The 20,606-nt window shown below is 38.6% G+C and overlaps 2 protein-coding genes and 1 long non-coding RNA gene across 3 annotated transcripts in view; 2 read left to right on the top strand and 1 right to left on the bottom strand.

Moving 5' to 3' along the window:
* The window catches only part of LOC148186435 (uncharacterized), a 148,157-nt gene extending 145,028 nt beyond the window's left edge, over nucleotides 1-3,129 (top strand). Inside the window, exon 3 of the long non-coding RNA XR_015779687.1 lies at nucleotides 2,975-3,129. This is a non-coding gene — a long non-coding RNA (uncharacterized LOC148186435). The remainder of the gene's footprint in view (nucleotides 1-2,974) is intronic.
* Nucleotides 2,386-10,256, bottom strand: LOC121956046 (uncharacterized). Its single transcript, XM_042504128.2, has 5 exons — nucleotides 9,892-10,256; nucleotides 8,226-8,909; nucleotides 6,717-7,427; nucleotides 5,920-6,561; nucleotides 2,386-3,635 (listed from the first exon to the last, which is right to left on the bottom strand). The coding sequence occupies exons 1-5, from the start codon at nucleotides 9,914-9,916 to the stop codon at nucleotides 2,914-2,916; spliced, it is 2,784 nt and encodes a 927-aa protein (XP_042360062.2). The 5' UTR covers nucleotides 9,917-10,256; the 3' UTR covers nucleotides 2,386-2,913.
* A 1,757-nt stretch (nucleotides 10,257-12,013) lies between these two features.
* Nucleotides 12,014-15,273, top strand: LOC121956955 (migration and invasion enhancer 1-like). Its single transcript, XM_042505408.2, has 4 exons — nucleotides 12,014-12,173; nucleotides 12,383-12,480; nucleotides 12,650-12,726; nucleotides 14,271-15,273. Exons 1-4 carry the CDS (start codon nucleotides 12,112-12,114, stop codon nucleotides 14,352-14,354), a joined length of 321 nt encoding a protein of 106 aa, XP_042361342.1. The 5' UTR covers nucleotides 12,014-12,111; the 3' UTR covers nucleotides 14,355-15,273.
* Nucleotides 15,274-20,606: the final 5,333 nt, after the last annotated feature.

Here is a 20,606-nt window from a genome sequence, read left to right on the forward strand (position 1 = left end):
ATATTGTTTGGGAGGAATGAACACATCACATACGACTGAAAATTTTATGCTTTCAGATTTCAGATATTTCACTGTTCTCACATCTGAATCGGGAAGCCAGATCAAATAACTTCAGCTCCATCATGAAATGGCCACCTGCCTCCTGGTGTGACCATACGTTTTTATTTAGTGTTGACAGCAGAGGACATTCACAGAGTTTACTCTGCCAGAGCCTTATTAGCCTCTGCAGTAGTAACAGTCTGTGTGACTCACATAGAAAGCTCTTGATATATATTTGGAGAAAAAACCTTTGAATGGAAGCAGCAACAGATTCTCTGTTTTCTCATCAAAGAAAATGGTGAGCTGGACGGACTTCTTGCTTTTAACCACTGTTTGGCTGTAAACAAGGAGAAACACAAATGTGGACTCTTCTGCACAGATTGGCAAGGTAAATTTCAACTTTTCAAGGTTTACATGTTTGAGCAGGAACCTACAGGGAATCATTTGATAGGAAAGATGAATGATTTACAGCTATATCCCATCCTTCCATTGTCAATTGAATCTTAAAAATTTCATGTGGGTTATCTGTCTTTCTCTGGAGTGTTTCACTAGTATTTGGACACACCTAGCGTGCTTCCAGCATAGGGTCACACATGACCCTGCCTTGTGATAATCATGACTACCATATTAATAACCTCTGTCTCTGCTTTTTTAAGTTCTTCATCCTCAGTTATTTCCTCCTACTCTGTGTTGCCAAAACCTTGCCTAGTGTACACTCTTTCCAGGTCTTCTTGGTAGAGAGGATGTTATGTGTCTCAGGTCCTACCTGTTTTGGCAGCACCTGGAAATTCCTCAATATTCTCCAATGGCAATGTTCTTCCCACACATTTATTGTTATTGATCTGCTTCATTTTGGCATTGTAATACTCTTTATTATAGTTTTTTCCTTGGTTTCCTCTCAGTGTTTTTTGGATGGGATGGGTTACTAAAAAGGCTTCCCAGAGACAGGCCCAACAGTCCAAAGTGTCATGGGGCCCCTCTGACCTTTGCCTGCAAAATAACACTCAAATTAACATGTACCAACCAGGAAGAGACTCAAAATTACCACAAAGAGATGCAAATGAACTGCAAAGAGACACAAAATAATTTAAAAGATGCAAAACAATCACAAAGGGACACAAAATGAACAAAAATTTTACAAAATTATATTATAGAGACACAAATTACCACAAAAATACACAAAAACATAAAATACCAAAAAGACATAAAATTACCTCAAAGAAACACAAATCTACCAAAAAAAGTACAAATTATCTTAAAAAAAAAAAGGAAACAAAATTCCCTCAAAGAGATACAAAACTACCACAAAGATACACTAAATTATCAAAAAAGACAAAAATGACCTGAAAAAAGACACAAAATTACCTCAAAGATTCATTAACTATCAAAAAGGACAAACAAAAAATAACAAAAAGGACACAAAACTACTTAAAAGAGACACAAAACTACCAAGGACACATTACCTCAAAGAGACAGAATTACCACAGAGACACAAAATTACCTCAAAGAAACACAAAACTATTTTTTTTTTTTTTTTTTTAAAAAAAAGGACACAAAATTACCTCAAACAGACACGAAATGACCACAGAGACACAAAACTACAACAGACACATTATCAAAAAGAGGCAAAACCAGCACAAAGTGTACTTGCCTTGCTCCTGTGTGGGAGAGGTGGTGGGTCCTTTTGTATGTCTGTGCCCGGGGGTCTGTTGTCTCATAATCCACCCATGACAAGTCTGAGCCTAAAGAGGAAGTGAAGGGTTTAGGGTCTCATATGCTGTGCAGATTTTAAAGAAAATTTGTGATTTGTCACACTAATGGTCTTGTAGCTGCAACTGCAGGTACCAAATTTTTGTGAAATGCCTGAAATCAGAAGAGTGGAGGCTGTTACAGCAGTAGTTTGATGCCCGCAGCTTTGGCATGTCATGTATAACAATCACATATACTGTACTCAAGTGAAATATAAGTACCTCAGGAGTGTAATGTTCAGGTATCCACAAACTTTGGGGCACATACTGTAGTGTATACAGTATAAATATATAATATATAGTAATATAATAGAAGAGAATATTATGGATATTGTAGATAATGTGTTACTTTTATTGCAAAGTCAGTTTCCATCTTGCCAAGGTGCCATGAGGTGACTAACTATAAAACCTGTTTCTTTTAACCGATTTCAAGATTTCAGTGGAAAAATCAGGTTTGCAGTAGTGGACATTTACTTAAGTATTGCTCTTAAGTGCAGTTGTTTATAGTTTAACTCCACTACATTTTTTTAATAACTTTGCAGATTCAGATTAATAAATCAAAATGTAATTAAAAGATAAAGTGATTAAATATTGCGAAAGGTTCAGATAAGACTTTATTGATTCCCCGAGGAAAAAATTCACAAGTGACCCAGCTGAATATGGAGCAATACAAATTAGCTCCACCTTTACCAGCTGCCACATTCATATAATATAGGCATTAGTGAACCAATAATTATCATCCAGTAATGTGCATTATTCTGAAATGGGCTATTTTGCATAAGAGTATTTTACCTTTTGGTTTTTCAGGTATAATCTGATGCCATAATTTTTGGACTTTTACTTGAAACAGTATTTCTACACTTTAGTTTGGCTGTTTTTACTAAAGTAACAGATCTGAGTACTTCTTCCACCACTGCAGAGGTGAGAGCCTCAGCAGTCACATAATAACCCATTCTTATACAACAGCTCCCCCGTGTGGAGAATTATAACAAACCAAACAAAAAACCAAACTGTGGCTCCTCCAGTCAGAGATAGCAATGTTTGGACTATTTATTTTTTAATTCTTGGTCTTGAAAACACACATGCATTCATTTTGATAGAGAAAACAATGTACCGTATGTCTGTATCAACATGTGTTATTATCATCCTGTTTACTTTCTTCTCTGAGTTCCTGTATGACCTTCCAGCTGTTCTCCAGACTCGCTCTCAGCTCGGCCAGATCCCCCCTGATGTCCTCAAGGAGCTCCAGCTTTGAAAGCTTCCTGTCGATGGATCTGAGCACTTCCTCCTGTCCGTCCCCCTCCTCGACAACAGCATCCTGTTCCACGGCGGAGCAGTCAGGTTCTTGAAATGACCCCATGGTTTGCGTCCAAACCATCTCAAAGTACGAGTCAATGAAGGCCTCCAGCTCCTCCAGGCTGCTGTCGTCCCAGCGCTCGATCAGCGCCTGCAGACCTCCAGACTCAGAGAGCCTCCTGAGGGTCCGATCTCTCAGTGCGGGGTGACAGAGGGAATTCACACTGATGCCATTTTCTGCGGCAAGCATCCTGTGTTGTGTTTGAGGTGAAACCATAAGCATTATGGGACGTCTGGATGAGAACAGACAGCTGTCACCGTTCAGTCTCCGGTGAGGATCATCAGTGGGGAACCAGATGGGCAGATTTATAGTCCACCTCAGTGCTTTTTTACCAGAGAGCGAAGAGGACATGAAGCTGTCTCTGTTCAGGATGTTGAGTCCACTCTGTCCTCTTGTTCTTTGTGCTGGTAGTGCCACTACCTGTCCACCGTTATCTGAGCGTCCTGAGCAGTTCACTGATGTCTGAGTGGTGGGATCAGCTGACTCAGTCACTGTAAAGGAAATAATATGGTGCTGTGATTTCACGCGAGCCATGAAAATACCAAACATCTAAGATATAAATCTGTTTAGCTCTCTGTCACAGACGCTGCTGCCTCACTGTTTACACCATAAACCAGTTTTTGATTTGATCCCTCCCAGCGTTACTCCTTTTATGACTTCTTTTTTTTTTTAGATTTACTGTCTGTATTGTTTTCTCTGTGTTTAGGGCACTGTTGTATTTTTTCATTAGCACCTGATAATATTGCATAAATGTGTTTTGTGTTGTGCATATCCCTCATCTTTAATTGTTCTGTGTGATTGCATCCATTTTCAATAACTTATTTTAATATTGAATATTAAATATAATATTTACCATGTGGCACATTTAAAACATTGTTTCTTAATGTCAGCAAAACAAGTTTAACTTTTGTATCTGAAAGTTTTAAGCCATAGTAGGAAAGATCTTCAAAAAATGTCCTTTTGTTTTAACTGCAAATGTGTAAAATTATGAAAGCAGATGCAAGATGAAAGCATGTTGTCTGTTGCAAGTTAACATAAAAATAATAAGTGATAGCTCAAATAATCTTAAAAGACGTGAAGAAGTAAGATTACCGAGTTATTAAAAGCAAAAACCTATCACAAAGTCTGACTCTTCCTGTTCTGTCTCTGTCCCTCCATTCAGCCCCCTGTGTTGCCGTCCTCCTTTCGTCCACTAGGTGTCCTCATACCCCATCATCTGTCCCATGTAGGTCTAATCTTATATACTATGCTCTACACATTCAGTAGTGCTACTGTTTAACATGCTTTTTGTACATAAACAGTTGTATGTCTCTTTTCAGATGCACTGAGCTGTAGTTACCTATGAAGGTGTGTGACCATGGTAACCCATACCAACATCAAGGCTACTGTGAAATTTAGATTTTTTTAAAAAAAATTTATTTATTTTTATTATTGGTTATTTCATTATTATTTTTATTTTTATTTTTATTTTTATTTTTATTATTATTATTATTATTATTTTATGAAAAAATATATTACACCTTGCAAAGTTAATTGCTTTCTGTCATGAACATTGGCATGAGACACACTGCATTGGTGGACATTTATGTCTGCGTAGTGTTCACTGTTTGCACACAGTAATATTTTACTAGAAATAGTACACAGTTCACGTACTATTGTTTCAAACATACTCCAAAATTTCACATACTGTTTTAGCATGCTAAATAGCATAGTATGTTCCATAGTATGGAAGTTAGGACGCAGCCGCAGTCATCATCTGCTCACCTGCTTCTGCTTTTCCTTCTCAGCCCTGCAGTCCATTTCTACTCGGTCTTTGTCAGTTTTTCAGTGTTTCTTTTGTCTTTAAGTTTCAGCCACATGAACCTGATTCTGTTCCAGTTCCTGTTTTTGTGTCACCTGTTCCTGACCTGCTCGCCTGCTGTGCTCCCCTTTAGATTTACGTAACTGTTCTGCTTTCCTGTGAGCCTATTCCTGACATTTGCCTCAGGTAAATTTCCCTTCATCCTACCTGTTTGCTTTGTGTGCATTTGTTTGTGTTTGAGTCCAGCTGTATCATTTATATTTTTTGTCCTATATTTCTGTCCTGTTTATTGTCTCATGACCATTTTGACCACATTTGAGGGGTCCCTATCTCTATGAAGCTAAAATACAGTAAATTTTTGTAATTGAATATAAAATTTGGCACTGAAAAAGGAAACATTGAGAAAAGTTCAATTGGAAATGTATTGTTTTATTTTATTTTATTTTAATTTATTGTGAAGTGTTTTTCAAAGGCAATCATCAGATGTTTTTTTCATCCCAGTCATGTTTTAGTGTCTTTTTTTATATACAGTGACACTTTTTTCACTTTTTTTCAGTTTCAACTTTCTGTCATTGTTTTGGCATGGAGGGGAGGAGTTTGAGGGAACAAGGAAATTTGATTTACAAATAAACCCCATACTAGGGAAATAATGGCTCCTCCTGACCCACAGTCCTTTGAGAGTTACATGAAGAAAAAATCAGAAGATCAGCATTGAAAAATACATTGGAATGCAAACAAAGAATATCTAAATTAAGTAAAATAATTCTATGGCTGTATTTTATTTTTCAGTGGATTTTAGTTAGTGCTAATGTTTCCTTTTTCATTGCCAAATTTTTATTTTGATGCCAAAACTTACTGTCATTGTTGTAGCTCAATATTCCTCCAGTTCTCTTAAAGAACCACATCATTAAGTATCTGAACCTGAGGTGAAAATCATGTTGGAGAAAAACCATAAGTGCATCATGTTTACTTACAGTCATCGGACAGCTGATGTCTGCAGCTCGTGAGCATCTTTGAATCTGTTTCACACAGCGTCCCTGCGTCTCCTGATGAAACGCTTCTCCACATGTGGTCACCTCTGTGCAGAGCAGCCAGCCTCTCTTCAACCAGCATCTCATCTATCAGTTCAATCAGCTCTATCACCTGAGCTCCGTCTCCCCGCTGTTTATTATCCAGCACATGATATCTGTTCCCACACTGCTCGACGAGCCTCTGCAGTGGCTCTCCTTCACTCTCGATGCGCCGCTCGATGCTCGTGTCACCCAGCCAGTCACCACAGCTGAAGAGAACCACAGCTCTGCTCCACATCTGGCCTCCTGCTGCCTCCAGCTGTTTTTCCATGGCCTCCATGTGGGTATCTGTGAATGAGGAGCTCACGTTGACAACCAGGAGGATGACACAGAATGGTGAGAGGAGGTCAGAGGTCACAGAGAAGCTGCCCGGCGTGTCCAGCACTGCCACCGTCTTGCCACAGATTTTGGTTCGATTTTCGGAGCAGGAAGTGGTGTCTGTGTGGAAGCACTCTCTGCTCAGGATGGTGTCTCCACATGAGCTCTTGCCTGTTTTCCTGCCACCAACGAGCACCATTCTCAGCTCTGGAAGAGGGCCGAGCTTCTCTGTGGGAAAGAAGTTTTACAAATCAAACTCCTTCTGCTTAAATTAAGTTCAAAAACTCCAAACATCTCCACAGCTTAATTAAATATAGTTTATTAAATCAGCAAAACAAGATCATGCCGACATTGTTTATCACTTTTCAATGTATCTAACTCACCCAGCTGAGACCTCGCCATCTGCCTTTGTTTCTCCTTCCTCATCAGTCTCTCCTTGGCTCTCTCCACCTCTCTCCTCATCTTCCCCTGCAGCTGCTCCACCACCTCCCTCTTTCTTTCATAATGCAGGACGCTGTTACAGCCGGACAACATTTCCTCAATCTTCCCAATCAGCTCTCTGACTTGAAACCCATCCCCTTTAGTTTTATTGTTCAGGACATGATATCTGTTGTTGCATCTCTCAACGAGGCCCCGCAGAGGCTCTCCCTCGCTCTCGATGCACTGCTCAGTGGTTGTGCCTGCCAGCCAGTCCCCGAAACTGAACAGCACAATGACACGGCTCCAGATGTGCTCATTGATCAGCTCGAGGTGCTCCTGTGCCGCCCTCCTGTAGGTTTCACTGAAGGCTCTGTCCACACGGATCACTAGTAGAAAGACGTGAGGCCCCGGAGGGCAGAGAGACACACTGAGCACCAGCTCCCTCCGGTCAAACACGGGACTCTCATCACAGAAGTAGTTCATCCACCAGCCCGGTGTGTCCACCACCGTCACCTGACGCCCAAACACAACTCCTTCTCCAACCTGACACCGGGCTGTCCTCCTCGCTGGCTGGCTGCTCTCTCTGCTCAGAATTGTGTTCATAGTGGATGTTTTCCCAGAACCCTTTGCTCCCAGCAGCACGATCCGGATATCAGTAATAGGTCGCAACCTCTCTGAAAAAATCAAAGTGGAAATAACTTAAGTGTGTTATCTTTCAGACTTCTATTCAATACATTCTTCAGGTAGCATTCATTTGATGGTTTGCAGGTAAAGATACAGCGGGTTGCTGGAATGGTTTGACATTTTGGGGGGAAAAAACATTCATGTTCTTGTCTAGAGTCAAATGAGAAGATTATTGCCACTCTGATTTGTCTTTTTAATGTGAAGCTGGTGCCAACAGCCTGTTAGCTTAGCATAAAGACTGGGAACAGGAAGAAACAGTTAGCCTGGTTATGTCCAAAGCACCTCCAAAACTCACCAATTAACATGTTAAATCGTGTTCATGTAATCTGTACAAAAACAAAAGCGTAAAATACATCAGTTTATGGTTTGACAGGCATTTATGTGTAGGGCTATTTCTTGACCGGTCACAGTATTTCCCAAAATGTCTATTTCTTTAAAACCAGGCTAAACCTGCTTAAATAATTCGGTTTTGTTGAAGACGTATGCTTTCAGAGGGCATGAGGCTGTGAAGAAGAATCAGTCTGCAAATCACTTACTGGTTGTATATGAAAGAGTCTAGGAATAATATAATATCATAATCAATTATTAATAATGACAATCATTTTTTTGCAGTAGCTAAATTAATCTTTGGAATAAATAAATATAGTTGTACAAATTAGGGCTGACAGACGGTCTAAAGAGAGTATAATACTTTGCTTTGTGTTTGTTTCTGTGAAGTTGAGTTTACAGAGATTTTTCTTGAACAGCCAAACAGAAGCGAAACATTTCAGAGACGATGATGAGCTCACCTCTCATGAGAGATCTGTGTTTCTTCATTCTCACAAACCTCTGCTGAGCTCTCTCCTCCACTCTCCTCTTCTCTGCAGTCACCTGTAAAAGGTGGTCCTGCATTTCAAACGCTCTGTTTCCATTTCCTGTGACAAGTTCCTGTATGTTCTCCAGCAGCTCGGTGACTTCGCTATCATCCCTCAAGATAACACTGTGACACCTATGACTGCACTTCTCACTGAGCCAGCGGAGGGCCTCTCCCCCCATCTTTACGAGCTGCTCAGCATCTGTGTGTTCAGATCTGTCTGCAGAGATGAAGACAACCATGCAGTGACACCACACCCTCTCACCCAGCAGGGCCACGTGCTCCTCCACCGCCCGCCGACGCTTCTCTGAGAGGCCTGAGCTCGCCTTGATTGTTATGAGAAACACATGAGGGCCTGGTGAGCACAGCGAGACGCTGCTGACAATCTCCCTCTTCACCAGCTCAGATGTGTCCTGAGCGCTGAAGTCGCACCACCAGCCAGGAGTGTCCACCACGGTGAGCCACCGTCCCGCCACCACACCCAGCCTCCGGCAGCACGAGGTCCTCTCTTTGGTGACAAACTCCTCTCTGCCCAAAATCAAGTTCCCCAAAGAGCTCTTTCCAGAGTTTCTGCCACCGAGAAGGATTATCCTCAACTGTGAGGTACACCAGCTGTCCCCTGACAAAGAAATACAAAGAAAGGGTTAATAGTACAGCTATATTAACTAAAATATTGTTCAAATGAATTAAAAGATTATCATTTGAGCAAACACAACCAAAATGTGTTTCGATGAAATAGTTAATTGATTTATCCATAAATAAATTTACAGAAAATCAAGCAACAACTGATAATTTAAAGGTAATTGTCAGTCATTTTTAAAAGCAAAAATTAACTAGTTTAAGCTTTTCGTCTTCTTTATCTGAATATTCACTAGTTTTCTTTTTTATATATATATATAGCAGTTTATAAATTAGAATTGAATTTGAATATCTTTGACAAAGAAATTAGGCAATGATTTTGATTATTGATTAATAAGTGCTCTTATTTTTACGCAAAAGTGCCAAAATATTCACAGGTTTAAGCATTGAAAATTTGCTGGTTTTCTTTCTATTTTATGATGGTTGATTTAATCCATTTTTTATCTTTGATGTAAAAAAAAATAAGCTACCAAAATTTTGATAATATATTTATCATTTTTAGTTTCTCTGAGTTTTGAGGCTGTTAGACAGATAAAAACTAATTAATTTTAGACATTTAATAGACCACATGGTTAATCAAATAATTCATTTATAATAAAAATAATAGTAAAAATGTACCACATTGGGCCCTAGAATTACACTAAACTGCCTAAAAGTACACTGAGTTGATTCTGTTTTGTAAATTATGAGTAAATTCTGATATTACCTTTAATCATTCCATCTTAAATCCTAACACACTTTGACAATGATATAATAACAATAAACTATAGGCTAACTAAGAGTATGAGGTGAAATAAAACGCCAAAATGTAGCAAAAAAGTCAGATCAGTTGTTTATAGCCTATAAAATATTAAGACATTTAAAATATAACACCAATAAAAATCTACTAATTAAAATTTAAAACAAAGACATATTTATTGATACAATGCAGATACTATGAGACTTCAAGAAGTAAAACTTACATAATGACAGCTTGCTGGTTGCCATCTCACATTCCGTACTATCTGAAAACTGGTAGACTTTAAAACAAACGTCAGTTATTTACTTGTCACGTCTGTGTTTCCCTGTTCTTTTTTTTTTTAAGTGTGGACAAAGCTTCCTGTTTAAGGAGCAAAACTGCAGCAGAAGTCTGTGTTTTTATGCATTTATGAGTCTGAAGGTCGTCTGTAATGAGTAATCAGACATGACTGCGGTGGACAGTAAGAACCACACCTCTCAGCAGCAGGTCGACAGTCCGTTCTGAGGAGAAACACAGAGAGAGTGCAGCATTTATCATTTACTAAACACAGACTGACAGACTGTTGTGGTGAATGATCACTGAGCTTTATACCAGACTAACTACATTATAGAGGCAAATACTGCACTTTTTACCAAATATATTTTTGACAGCTCAAGTTACTTTGTAGATTTAGATAACTAATATTAAATCTACTAGTAAATACTAAATACTAATAAATCAACCAATAAATTATAATGTCTTAGATTAAGATAGCCACAGTGTAGTGAATTAGCTCCTTCTTAACCAGGTGCAACATTAAAGGGATTTGCCAATGAATGTATTTCCATGAATATGAATACATAGTACTTTTACTTTTGGTAGAACATTAATACTAATATTTGTTTTACTTTTGCATATGTAAAATTTGGGATTTAGGACTTTTACTTCTGACATTCTAACACTCTGATGTTGATGCTGGAGTAAAAGCAAACGTGTCATTTGCGTGGTGATCTAATTAGACATGGCTTTATTTAGGAATATGCACCATGTGAGCACAACTAAAACGATAATAGTTTTAAATTTTAACAAAGGGTCAGTTATGCATGATGTGTAACTTAAGGTGTGCAAATTGCAGCACAAATTTTCAAATCATACGCTGAAATCATATGACATGAATGTGGTTATTTCCTGGCTGGTTATTCAGCCCTGAGAGTTAAGTATGTGGGTGAGAACAGAAAAAGTTCACTCTGTAGGAAACTAGGGCCACAAATATTTTTTACAGTTTTACTTGTACCGCAGTATTTTTACTGTGCGGTAGTCATACTTTTACTTAAGTTTACTTAAGTCGGAGAAGTACTCAGACTACTGGTATGTGACCCAGCCCAGTGAATGTTTGCATTGACTAATGTAAAGTTAAGAGAATAAAAGACCAAGCTTCTGGTTTTGCCTTTCAAAATAATATAGGCCTACTTGTGATGACCACTCTTTTTACTCTTTAAAACAATGCAATGTTCAAAATGTATGTGACATGCTTGATTATAAACAAATCATCAAAATGTGCATTACACTGCCAGTAATTGCCAAAACATTCAGAGTCACATTTTGGAGAACTCTGAATTATATTCAGTGGTGGAAGAAGTACTCAAGTCATTTATTTAACCTAACAAATGATATCAGGTATTATATATATTATAATGTTATTGTACTGTATGTATTATATATGATATTAGGCAGTAGTATTGTAATACTGATGCATCTTATAGCCCCTTTGAGGCAGGTATTTTAGTGTTTAGCTGTAGACAGTTTTAACTATTTCCTTTACAGTAAGATAGATTAGAGTATTTAAGGGTATGGCCTCTACAAAGTGTCACAAGACAGGTCATGAGATGATAACAGGGAGGAGGAAGAAGAAGAAAAAGTCCGGCTACAGTCATTGAAAGTGCACCATCTGAGAGGTTGAAAGGGGAATTGTTTCACATAGTCATCTGAAACTTGTTAAAGGGTCTCAATTATTTTGGCTACGCTTTTTTGTAAGGCATCACAAGCCAAAAACGTCGAGTGTTTTGTGTTGTAAGCATATTTATAAGCATATCACATGGTGTTTTAGGTCCATTCTTCATCTGAAAAATTGGCTAATTTTACTGGACTAAAAAGTAGCAAACAAATTTCTCAATTAAATATGGTAAATATGTATTAAGTAACAGGGAACTGAAATACTCAAGTAAGTAGGAGTACGCGAACATTGTTTACAACTTAAGTAAAGTTCTTCAGTCAATGTAATTAGTTACTTTCCACCAACTTACTTAAAAAGCATAACATTTCAGCTCCGGTGGTCCCGGTGTGATTAACCAGTAGTGAGGCGAGCTGACATTGAAGGATTTCTCCCAGTTTAAACCCCGCCCCGCCGGCCGGATCTGTGTTAAAAAAGAAGCGAACGCACCTAAACATCCACAACTCTGCCACTATGGCTGACACCGAAGGAACAAAAACTGCCACCAAAGGGGTGAAACTTGTTGTCGAATACTGGTACTTACAACTTTTATTATACGCATTTCCATCGCGTGTAATGTTTTAGCTAACCTGCGTCTGTTTGTGTCAGGGTCCGTGCCGTAAATCCTCCTTTAAAGACGGCTATTACTGCAGATTAGCTGTTAGCATCCTTAGCTCACAGCTAGCTCCGCTTGCTGGCACATCTCTGTATTCTGTTTAAAAATGTACGTATTTTTCTCTTGCAGCGGTAAATGAGGATACGAGCCCCGCTATCAGGACGTCGTCCGTCTTGTTAAGGACGAGTTTCCTGATGCGGAGTTGTCAGGCTTCGTGGGAAGACAAGGTAAATTTATTACTGATAAACGCGTTAAGCTGAGGCAGTGTTATTGAACTGTGACCCACAGTGAATCACATCTTTATCGTTTATGATATTTAAGGCAACGATCTTTGTTGTTGTTGTTGTTGTTGTTGTTGTTGTTGTTGTTAAATTATTTATTTACTTATTTTTTCAGGCAGCTTTGAGATTCAGATCAATGGGCAGCTGGTCTTCTCCAAGCTGGAGACAGGAGGGTTTCCATATGAAGATGATGTGAGTACACATACAGGCTCAGCAGGCCCTCATATACTAAGACTAAGTACATTTACTCGCGTGCTATACAAATTTGGGGTACTTGTACTTAACTTTAGTCTTTGCTTTTCATGCACCTTTCTATTTCTACTCACTTACATTTCAGAGGGAGGTATTGTTCTTTTATTTCACTATGTTTATCTGAAAGCTTGAGTCATTTTACAAGATTTTTGCACACAAAATATTGACAACTATTTGAGAATAAGTCATTTTTAAAAAGCTCTAGACTGTTGGTTGGACAAGACAAATGTTATGAAGGTGTCACTATGGGTCTTTGGTAATTGTGACAGCATTTGTGTCTGATTGATTTTTACAATCAATCAATAGATGGAAAATAATAATTATTATAATAATTATCATTATTTGCAGTACCTTTATGTGATTCACAGTATTCCTAATTTTTATCTTGTCACTTATTTTTGTCTTTTCTCTTCCTGGATATTCTTGCTACATGCTGGATTTTTGGTTGTTTTCAGCTTACTGATTGCTTTCTCCAACTCTTGCTTTGTAATGGGGGCTGTTAATTTAGCATTCTGTAATTTCCCCATAGAGATGATTAGTCTAAAGAATAAAGTATTGTTTAATGTTATCTTCCTCAGCATTGTTTGGCTGTGAATATAACATTTCAAATTAATCATTGAAGATTTTATTAATATCCTCTGGAACATCAGTAATTTTATTAGTTAATGGGTCTCTGATCATGTGAATTGAGTTTATTGTTTGTTGTGCCCTGAGGCGTCTTGCTATTTATTTATTTTTTGTTGTTGTTGTTGTGGTTTTTTTTTGCTTCAGGGTCAGAATCATAAAAGGTTTGTTTGATAAATTAACATTTTTTATTCATCTCTCAGGGTGATCTGTATTTGCTTTTTAGTTTCTTTTATCTCATTTAACAATTCTTTATCCCTATCTTGTAGTTGTTGATTGTCTAATTTTCTCAGCATTTTTTCTAAGTTGTCATTTTTTTCTTTTCATCTTATTACTATAAGTATGCTGTTGTTGAGATAAATCTTCCTCTCATTATTGCTTTGACTGTGTCTCATAAGATGTTTGGGTATACTTGGCAATTCTTGTTATCTTTATACAGTCACTGATTTCTTGTTTGATCTCCTTTACCACAGTCTCCCCATTAAAGATACTAATATTAGGCCTCCATAATGTATTATTGGGCCGGTTATCCAGGCATAGTGTTATATAAATTGCGTTGTGATCTGATACATCTGCAGCTCCTATTAAGCACTCAAATCTGTGTTATTCATTACGAAGTAGTCTAATCAGGAGTGAACCCTATAAGTAGTTGAATAGCATGTTAAATATATTTCTGATGGATGGAAGTTCCTCCAGGCATCTGACTACTCTATCATCAAACCGGAAGTTCTCAATGCAAGACTTTATACTTGTAACAGAGTACTCTCACGGTGTGGTGTTATTACTTTTCCTAAAGTAAAGCAACTGGAACCTTCACCACTTGTAAATAAAAACAATGATACACTGATTTCTTGCTGCAGGTCTTGAATGCAGTCCAGGATACCTATGATGGCAAACCCATGCAGAAGATCACCAGGAGCCGTGCGCCATGCGTCATCATGTAAACTGCCCTCAGTCCTACAGCATCAAGACAGGCCAGTGCATCTCTATACTGCCAATGCCACCTCTCTTCTACCCACAACCCTGCTTAAAAATGGGTCGGGATAAAACCTTGCTTTATACAAACCCAACAGAGATGCACTATGACCACTAGCTGCTTTCTTTGATGCAGATGACCAAATGTCTGGCTCCCCCTCTCTGTTCTCATTATGGTGCTCCAGGCTGTTAATGATTACAGTAGCCTAAAGGGTTAAAGGTTATAGTATGATGAATCCATTCCTGGATGTTCCTGATGATAGGAGCTGAGACGGGGAGAAGATGTTATAGAAGGAATGACTGATGCTCTTTTTACTTCACCTTTCCTGCAGCCTCATTGCCTCATTCTCTTATCTGCCTAAATGTTTTGGGTTTTCAAATTTTCCAAGTCTTTGTTTACTGATGTTTCATGCCAGTTTTCATTGAATGCAAGGACCGTGCAAAGAGGTTGCACTTAATTTTTTAAAAGCAGACTGCCTCTCTACCGCTGCACGCCTCTACACTAAATAAACTGTTACTTCAGCATTTTTCTAACAACTGAATAACTATTTCAGACACTCAATACTGTAAAAGTTGTGGATAGTCAAGTAATGTTATTTAATTTGTATCTGTGAATGCAAAACTAAGCTTGCAACAGTTTCTTTATGCATATCTAATTGGATTAGATTTAAATTTCTGCTGTCAGGTTTTTGGGGGGGGGTATGATGAGCTCCTGCAATTTAAACTGGTCAGGTATGAGTGCGATCATCAGACGTGCTTCTGAAGACCACCACCCACTGGTCTGTCAGCTCACTCTTTAGATAGCAACTCATTTTCTACAAAATCATCTCGCATTGTTCACTCTGATGTCAAAACTGTAGACTTTAAATAAAGGTAATGGTTCTTTCAGTACTGGTGTTTTTCACTCTTTCATAACATCACAGGGTGTTTTTTTAGTTTTATTTAAATGATTTTAGTTGTTTTTTTTTTTAATTCCTCACTGGGTGTGGTGAAGGTGTGCAGACAATATATGTATAGCTTTTTTTGAAGGCACAAGTTGAACAGGTTTGTTGTGTTATCAGCCTGCATAGCAACCGTTGCTCAAGTTGAGGAACAGTGAACATAAACAGCAGTGTTGTTTTTCCCCTCAGCACACAGAAGTGACATTTCAGACAATTAAAATAAAGATTTAACTCAAAGTTAAATGCTTAATTAGTTATCTAATAGTCTGTTGTTGTTTTTTTTTAATTCCACGTTGTTTTTTCTTTACACAATCTAGTTTATCTATGAGGCTAGAGCAAAAAATAGTGAATGACCCTTTCAGTGATCCAAAACCAACAGGATGACTAGGAGTTGCGGTTCATAAACATAATGATTTTTTTTTTTTTATTTTTTATGCTTTCCTGCTCTAAGGAATAAAGGTAGTGAGAAAATCCAGAGCGAACACACAAATAATTTCTTCATGCAGTGTTTCTGCCTTATTTACACTGAGGGGCGCCAAAATCAACAAAGACTGCCACCGTTAGTATTTGGCCTCTGGCGTCCCCTCGCTAAAAGAACAGATACCGTCACACAGAAAGGGAATCCAAATGAAGACATACTTGTGCAGCAGTCTGAAAAACTGCTACAACCCTGGAGGCTCTTCTCACAATATTCTCTACTACAACCTTTTTAGTCAATTGAAGATGTTATTTTTGCAAAGGTTATTATACACAGATGCGATTCAGACATTATTATTCGGGTTACATGCTATAAACAATATCAGCCACTAAAGTTGTACTTTTGCTTATTAAGCCGACAAAAGTAGATTTAATATTGACTGAGACCATTAAACATTATGTTGCATATTATGTTTAGATGGCAAGTCAGTGACCACTGAGCACAAAAATTAGATTAAATACAGATACAGTATGAATCTACAAAAAGTGAGCATTTGTTTTCTGACTTTACTTATTTATTATTTATTTGGACTAAAGTCACAGTGACCACAACTTGCACAACTTGTTGATGGATGGCAAGTTGTGTAGTTGAGTGTAATGCACTGTGACTAGGTGGGTCTTTGGTGCTGTCTCTGGCTCTCAGTGATAAGTGTTATAATGCTGATAGAGCCCACATGTGCTGCTGTCGTTAGTCCGCCAAGTAGAGCTTTAAAAATGAACAGTGCCTGTAAAAGTATTCAAGTTGAACCTTATAGAGACACAGGTGTATTTATACTGTTATATGAAACTAATTATATGACTTTTAAATCCCCCTATTAAAGAGGGTTTAATACTTGTGCAAACATGTGTTTTGAATTTGAAATTCATTTCGATCGCTCTGTAGAAATCTCTTTCTGTTAAACAGTGTGAAAAAAGCCACATTAAATAAGCTTTGATTCATTTTGTAAGACATAACTTGCAGGGAATATGAGTGAACGTTTCTTAGTCTGATTTTAGCCATATAATTTTGGTCTTTTGTCGTTTGACTATGGTATTTTCAATAAGACTGCTCAGCAGTTTAATAATCAACTACAACATGGACATGATGTATTTTAGTCACTTAATTTTCCTCACATCCATTTTTTCTTAAAAAAGTAGTTAAAAAGTCAATCACATATGCCTACATGCCTGATGCTTGTGTTAGATGCTTTACTTTACATAGTTTTTTAGCTAAATTGTTATTGTCTGTTATTTTATGCATGTTTTCAAGTCTAATGTAGCGTAAGGATCAAACTTCTTATCTAATTTGCTATCATTTGCTTTACACTAAGTGAAATCCTCCAAATAATGCATTCAGACCAAAGATTATGAACGTGTGTCTGAATGGAAATGGCTATATGAAGACTGGGAGGGTCTGTATGCTGTATGTTGAGACACATGGGCGCTGCAGATAATGGGCCTGTGCCACAGTGTCTTCAGCCGGGGCCCCACTGTCCCTCACTGCAGGGTGTGTGTATGTATTTTCACTGTGTGGTAAGTATAAGCACTTGGATGCCCTGAACTTTCATTTTGCACCTTGTCATGAGGTCAGATTTGAATTTGTCCAGAATTAATTTATGACTAAATAACTGCTAATTATCAGCCTCAATTATACTTCGTGTTAAGTGTTTATTAGCAAAGGTTAGCATGCCAACACACCCCCATAAGATGGTTCGCATATTAACGTTGCCACTGTGAGCATGTTAGCATGCTGACTTTAGCATTTAGCTCATAGTAGAGCTGTAAGTACACACTCACAGAGCTGCTATTAACTGAAACAACATATGTATGAGTGTGGGAGAGAACAGCTCATTTCAGGTCAGTTGTTTGTTGAGACTTTGTCGGACAACAGTGTGTGCATTTTTCCTAAAGTTACACTAAACATCTCTGACAAACAACATTAACTCATGAGTTCCTTCCTTGAGTTACATATTAGTTCCAGGACTTGTAAAATCAAGTTTATCTCTCCTAGCATGAATTTGTCACCATCAGTCTTGTGACTCAGGCCTCAAAGACTCAAATCACTTTAGTTGGAGGTTTACTGACAAAATAATATGGGTGTAAATTGAGTTAGGCCTTACAATAAAAACTTAACATAGAAACCTGTAATGTGTTACCATTTCAGTTAAGTATTCTGATTATGAAAAACCCTGAAATACCCCAAAAAGTAACATTTGCTAGAGAGGAAGAAAACCAAGAGTCCCCCCATTGTGATAGAAAGTCCCCTTATTCTTCTCAGATTTCATGTCTTGCACATGATCTCCACACAATGGACTTGTTAATGGTAAATCACATGGTATATCCATGAAGCACATATGACTGCATCCATTTAACAAACAGGGACATGAGGCCTTGTTCACACTGTGGAGGTTGAAATCAGTTGTCTTTGTTTATGTTTTCTCAGACAGAATGGAGGCTTTTGTCCATACAAAACCTTTTAGAGTCCATCTTATAAATGATCCTTTCTCATTTATCTTGTTGAACGGAAACTGAGTTTATGTATTATTAAAAAGATTCAGTCTTCCTAGAGGAGACAGCTTTCCAGGGAGCCAGGTCTTCATAGGTCTTGGATTAGGCTACAAAGGCATGGATGGCTAGGTTTAGGCAACATAAGCAGGTGGATATGTATAGGAAAAAATGTCATGGTTTGGCTTTACATTCAGGCAGGAAGCAAACACCAACCTCCCAGGTAACAGTCCGGGGTTTGTTGGACCCATCCACCAACCCCGCCCATAGGTACCCTTGGGCTCCTTCTATAATGTTCCCTGCAGCATTATAACCTGACGCTATCCAGCAACGTTTTAAAAGGCCACAACAGTTTCTGTACAGCTGCGTTAAAAACTGATACTGTCTGTCCACGTATCATACAGCTGTGCCAGGTGCCGTCTGACCGACTGGAGGCATCTCATAACACCTCAAAAGGGTGCGTTACAAACAGACGCCTCCTGGCAGCTTATCATACCGCCACGGAAGGTGGCTTTTGGTGTCGATATCATACTGAAATCAGTGAAAAAGCAATGGCAGGACAACTGCAGAATGAGAAGAGGCTCTACCAGGATACGTTAGGGGCCAGGGGCATTTGCTCAGACTTAAAGTAATTCATCTTGTAAACAAAAATTAATTATCTCAGCTGCTCTCACAAAAGACGCTTCATGGTTGCTTAGATAAAGCATGACAGTGTCTGCATAAAGGGAAACTGTATGAAGCATGAGACCCAGAGCTTTGCCTGTCAAAAAGTGTCTAACACATCAGTCCTAATGAGAGGGGCTCCATGGCTAGAGCGAGGCTGGACAAGCCTGAAAGGAGCTACGCTCCACTGCGTTCACAGAGCACTTCAGGCTATTTGTAATAACTGAGGAACAAGGGGCAGCATACAGAAGAGATGTAATTGTCACCTAATAAAATTTTGACAAGGTTTGATCGATTAAGGCCGCTCAATCCAAACAAAGACCTTTGGCTCTTTGCCATACTCCTTACATTACTGAATGAGGTGCGACCAAACAGAAAAAAACATCTGATCCATTGAAACAATGCAAAAGTCCCAAAAATTACAGTTGTATGAAAAAGTTTGGGCACCCCTGACAATTTCCATCATTTTCATTTATAAGTCATTGGGTGTTTGTATCAGCAACTTCATTTTGATATATCAAATAACTGATGGACTCAGTAATATTTCAGTGGTGAAATGAGGTTTATTGGATTAACAGTAAATGTGCAATATGAATCAAAACAAAATTAGACACGTGCATAAATTTGGGCACCCCAACAGAAAAATCCCATCAATATTTAGTTGAGCCCCCTTTTGAAAAAATAACAGCTACCAGACGCTTCCTATAGCCTGTAATAAGTGTCTGGATTCTAGATGAAGGTATTTTGGATCATTCTTCCTTACAAAACATCTCTAGTTCAGTCAGGTTCAATGGTTTCCGAGCATGGACAGCCCGCTTCAAATCATCCCACAGATTTTCAATGATATTCAAGTCTGGGGACTGGGATGGCCATTCCAGAACATTTTATTTCTGTATTTATTCCGTATTTGTTCCTCTGCATGAATGCCTGAGAAGATTTTGAGCAGTGTTTTGGGTCGTTGTCTTGTTGAAATATCCAGCCCCGGCGTAACTTCAACTTTGTGATGGATTCTTGAACATTATTCTCAAGAATTTGCTGGTATTGAGTGGAATCCATGCGACCCTCAACTTAAACAAGATTCCCAGTACCAGCACTCGCCACACAGCCCCACAGCATGATGGAACCTCCACCAAATTTTACTGTGGGTAACAAGTTTTTTTCTTGGAATGCTGTGTTCTTTTGCCGCCATCCATAACGGCGCTTGTTATGCCCAAATAACTCAATCTTTGTTTCATCACTCCACAGCACCTTATTCCAAAATGAAGCTGGCTTGTCCAAATGTGCTTCTGCATACCTCAAGCGACTCCGTTTGTGGCGTGTGCTCAGAAAAGGCTTCTTCCGCATCACTCTCCCGTACAGCTTTTCCTTGTGCAAAGTGCGCTGAATTGTTGAACGATGCACATCCACACCATCTGATGCAAGATGATCTTGAAGGTCTTTGGAGGTGGTCTGTGGGTTGTTTTTGACCATTCTCACCATCCTTCCTAGCCTTTGCCTCTCTGATATTTTTCGTGGCCTGCCACTTCTGGCCTTAACAAGAACTGTGCCTGTCCCTTCCATTTCCTCACTATGTTCCTCACAGTGGAAACTGACAGCTGAAATCTCTGAGATAGCTTTTTGTAGCCTTCCCCTAAATCATAATGCTCAGTAATCTTT

This window comes from Plectropomus leopardus, chromosome 18 (genome assembly GCF_026936395.1).
Source record: "Plectropomus leopardus strain MGB_pleo_1.0 chromosome 18, ASM2693639v1, whole genome shotgun sequence".
NCBI lineage: Eukaryota > Metazoa > Chordata > Actinopteri > Perciformes > Serranidae > Plectropomus > Plectropomus leopardus.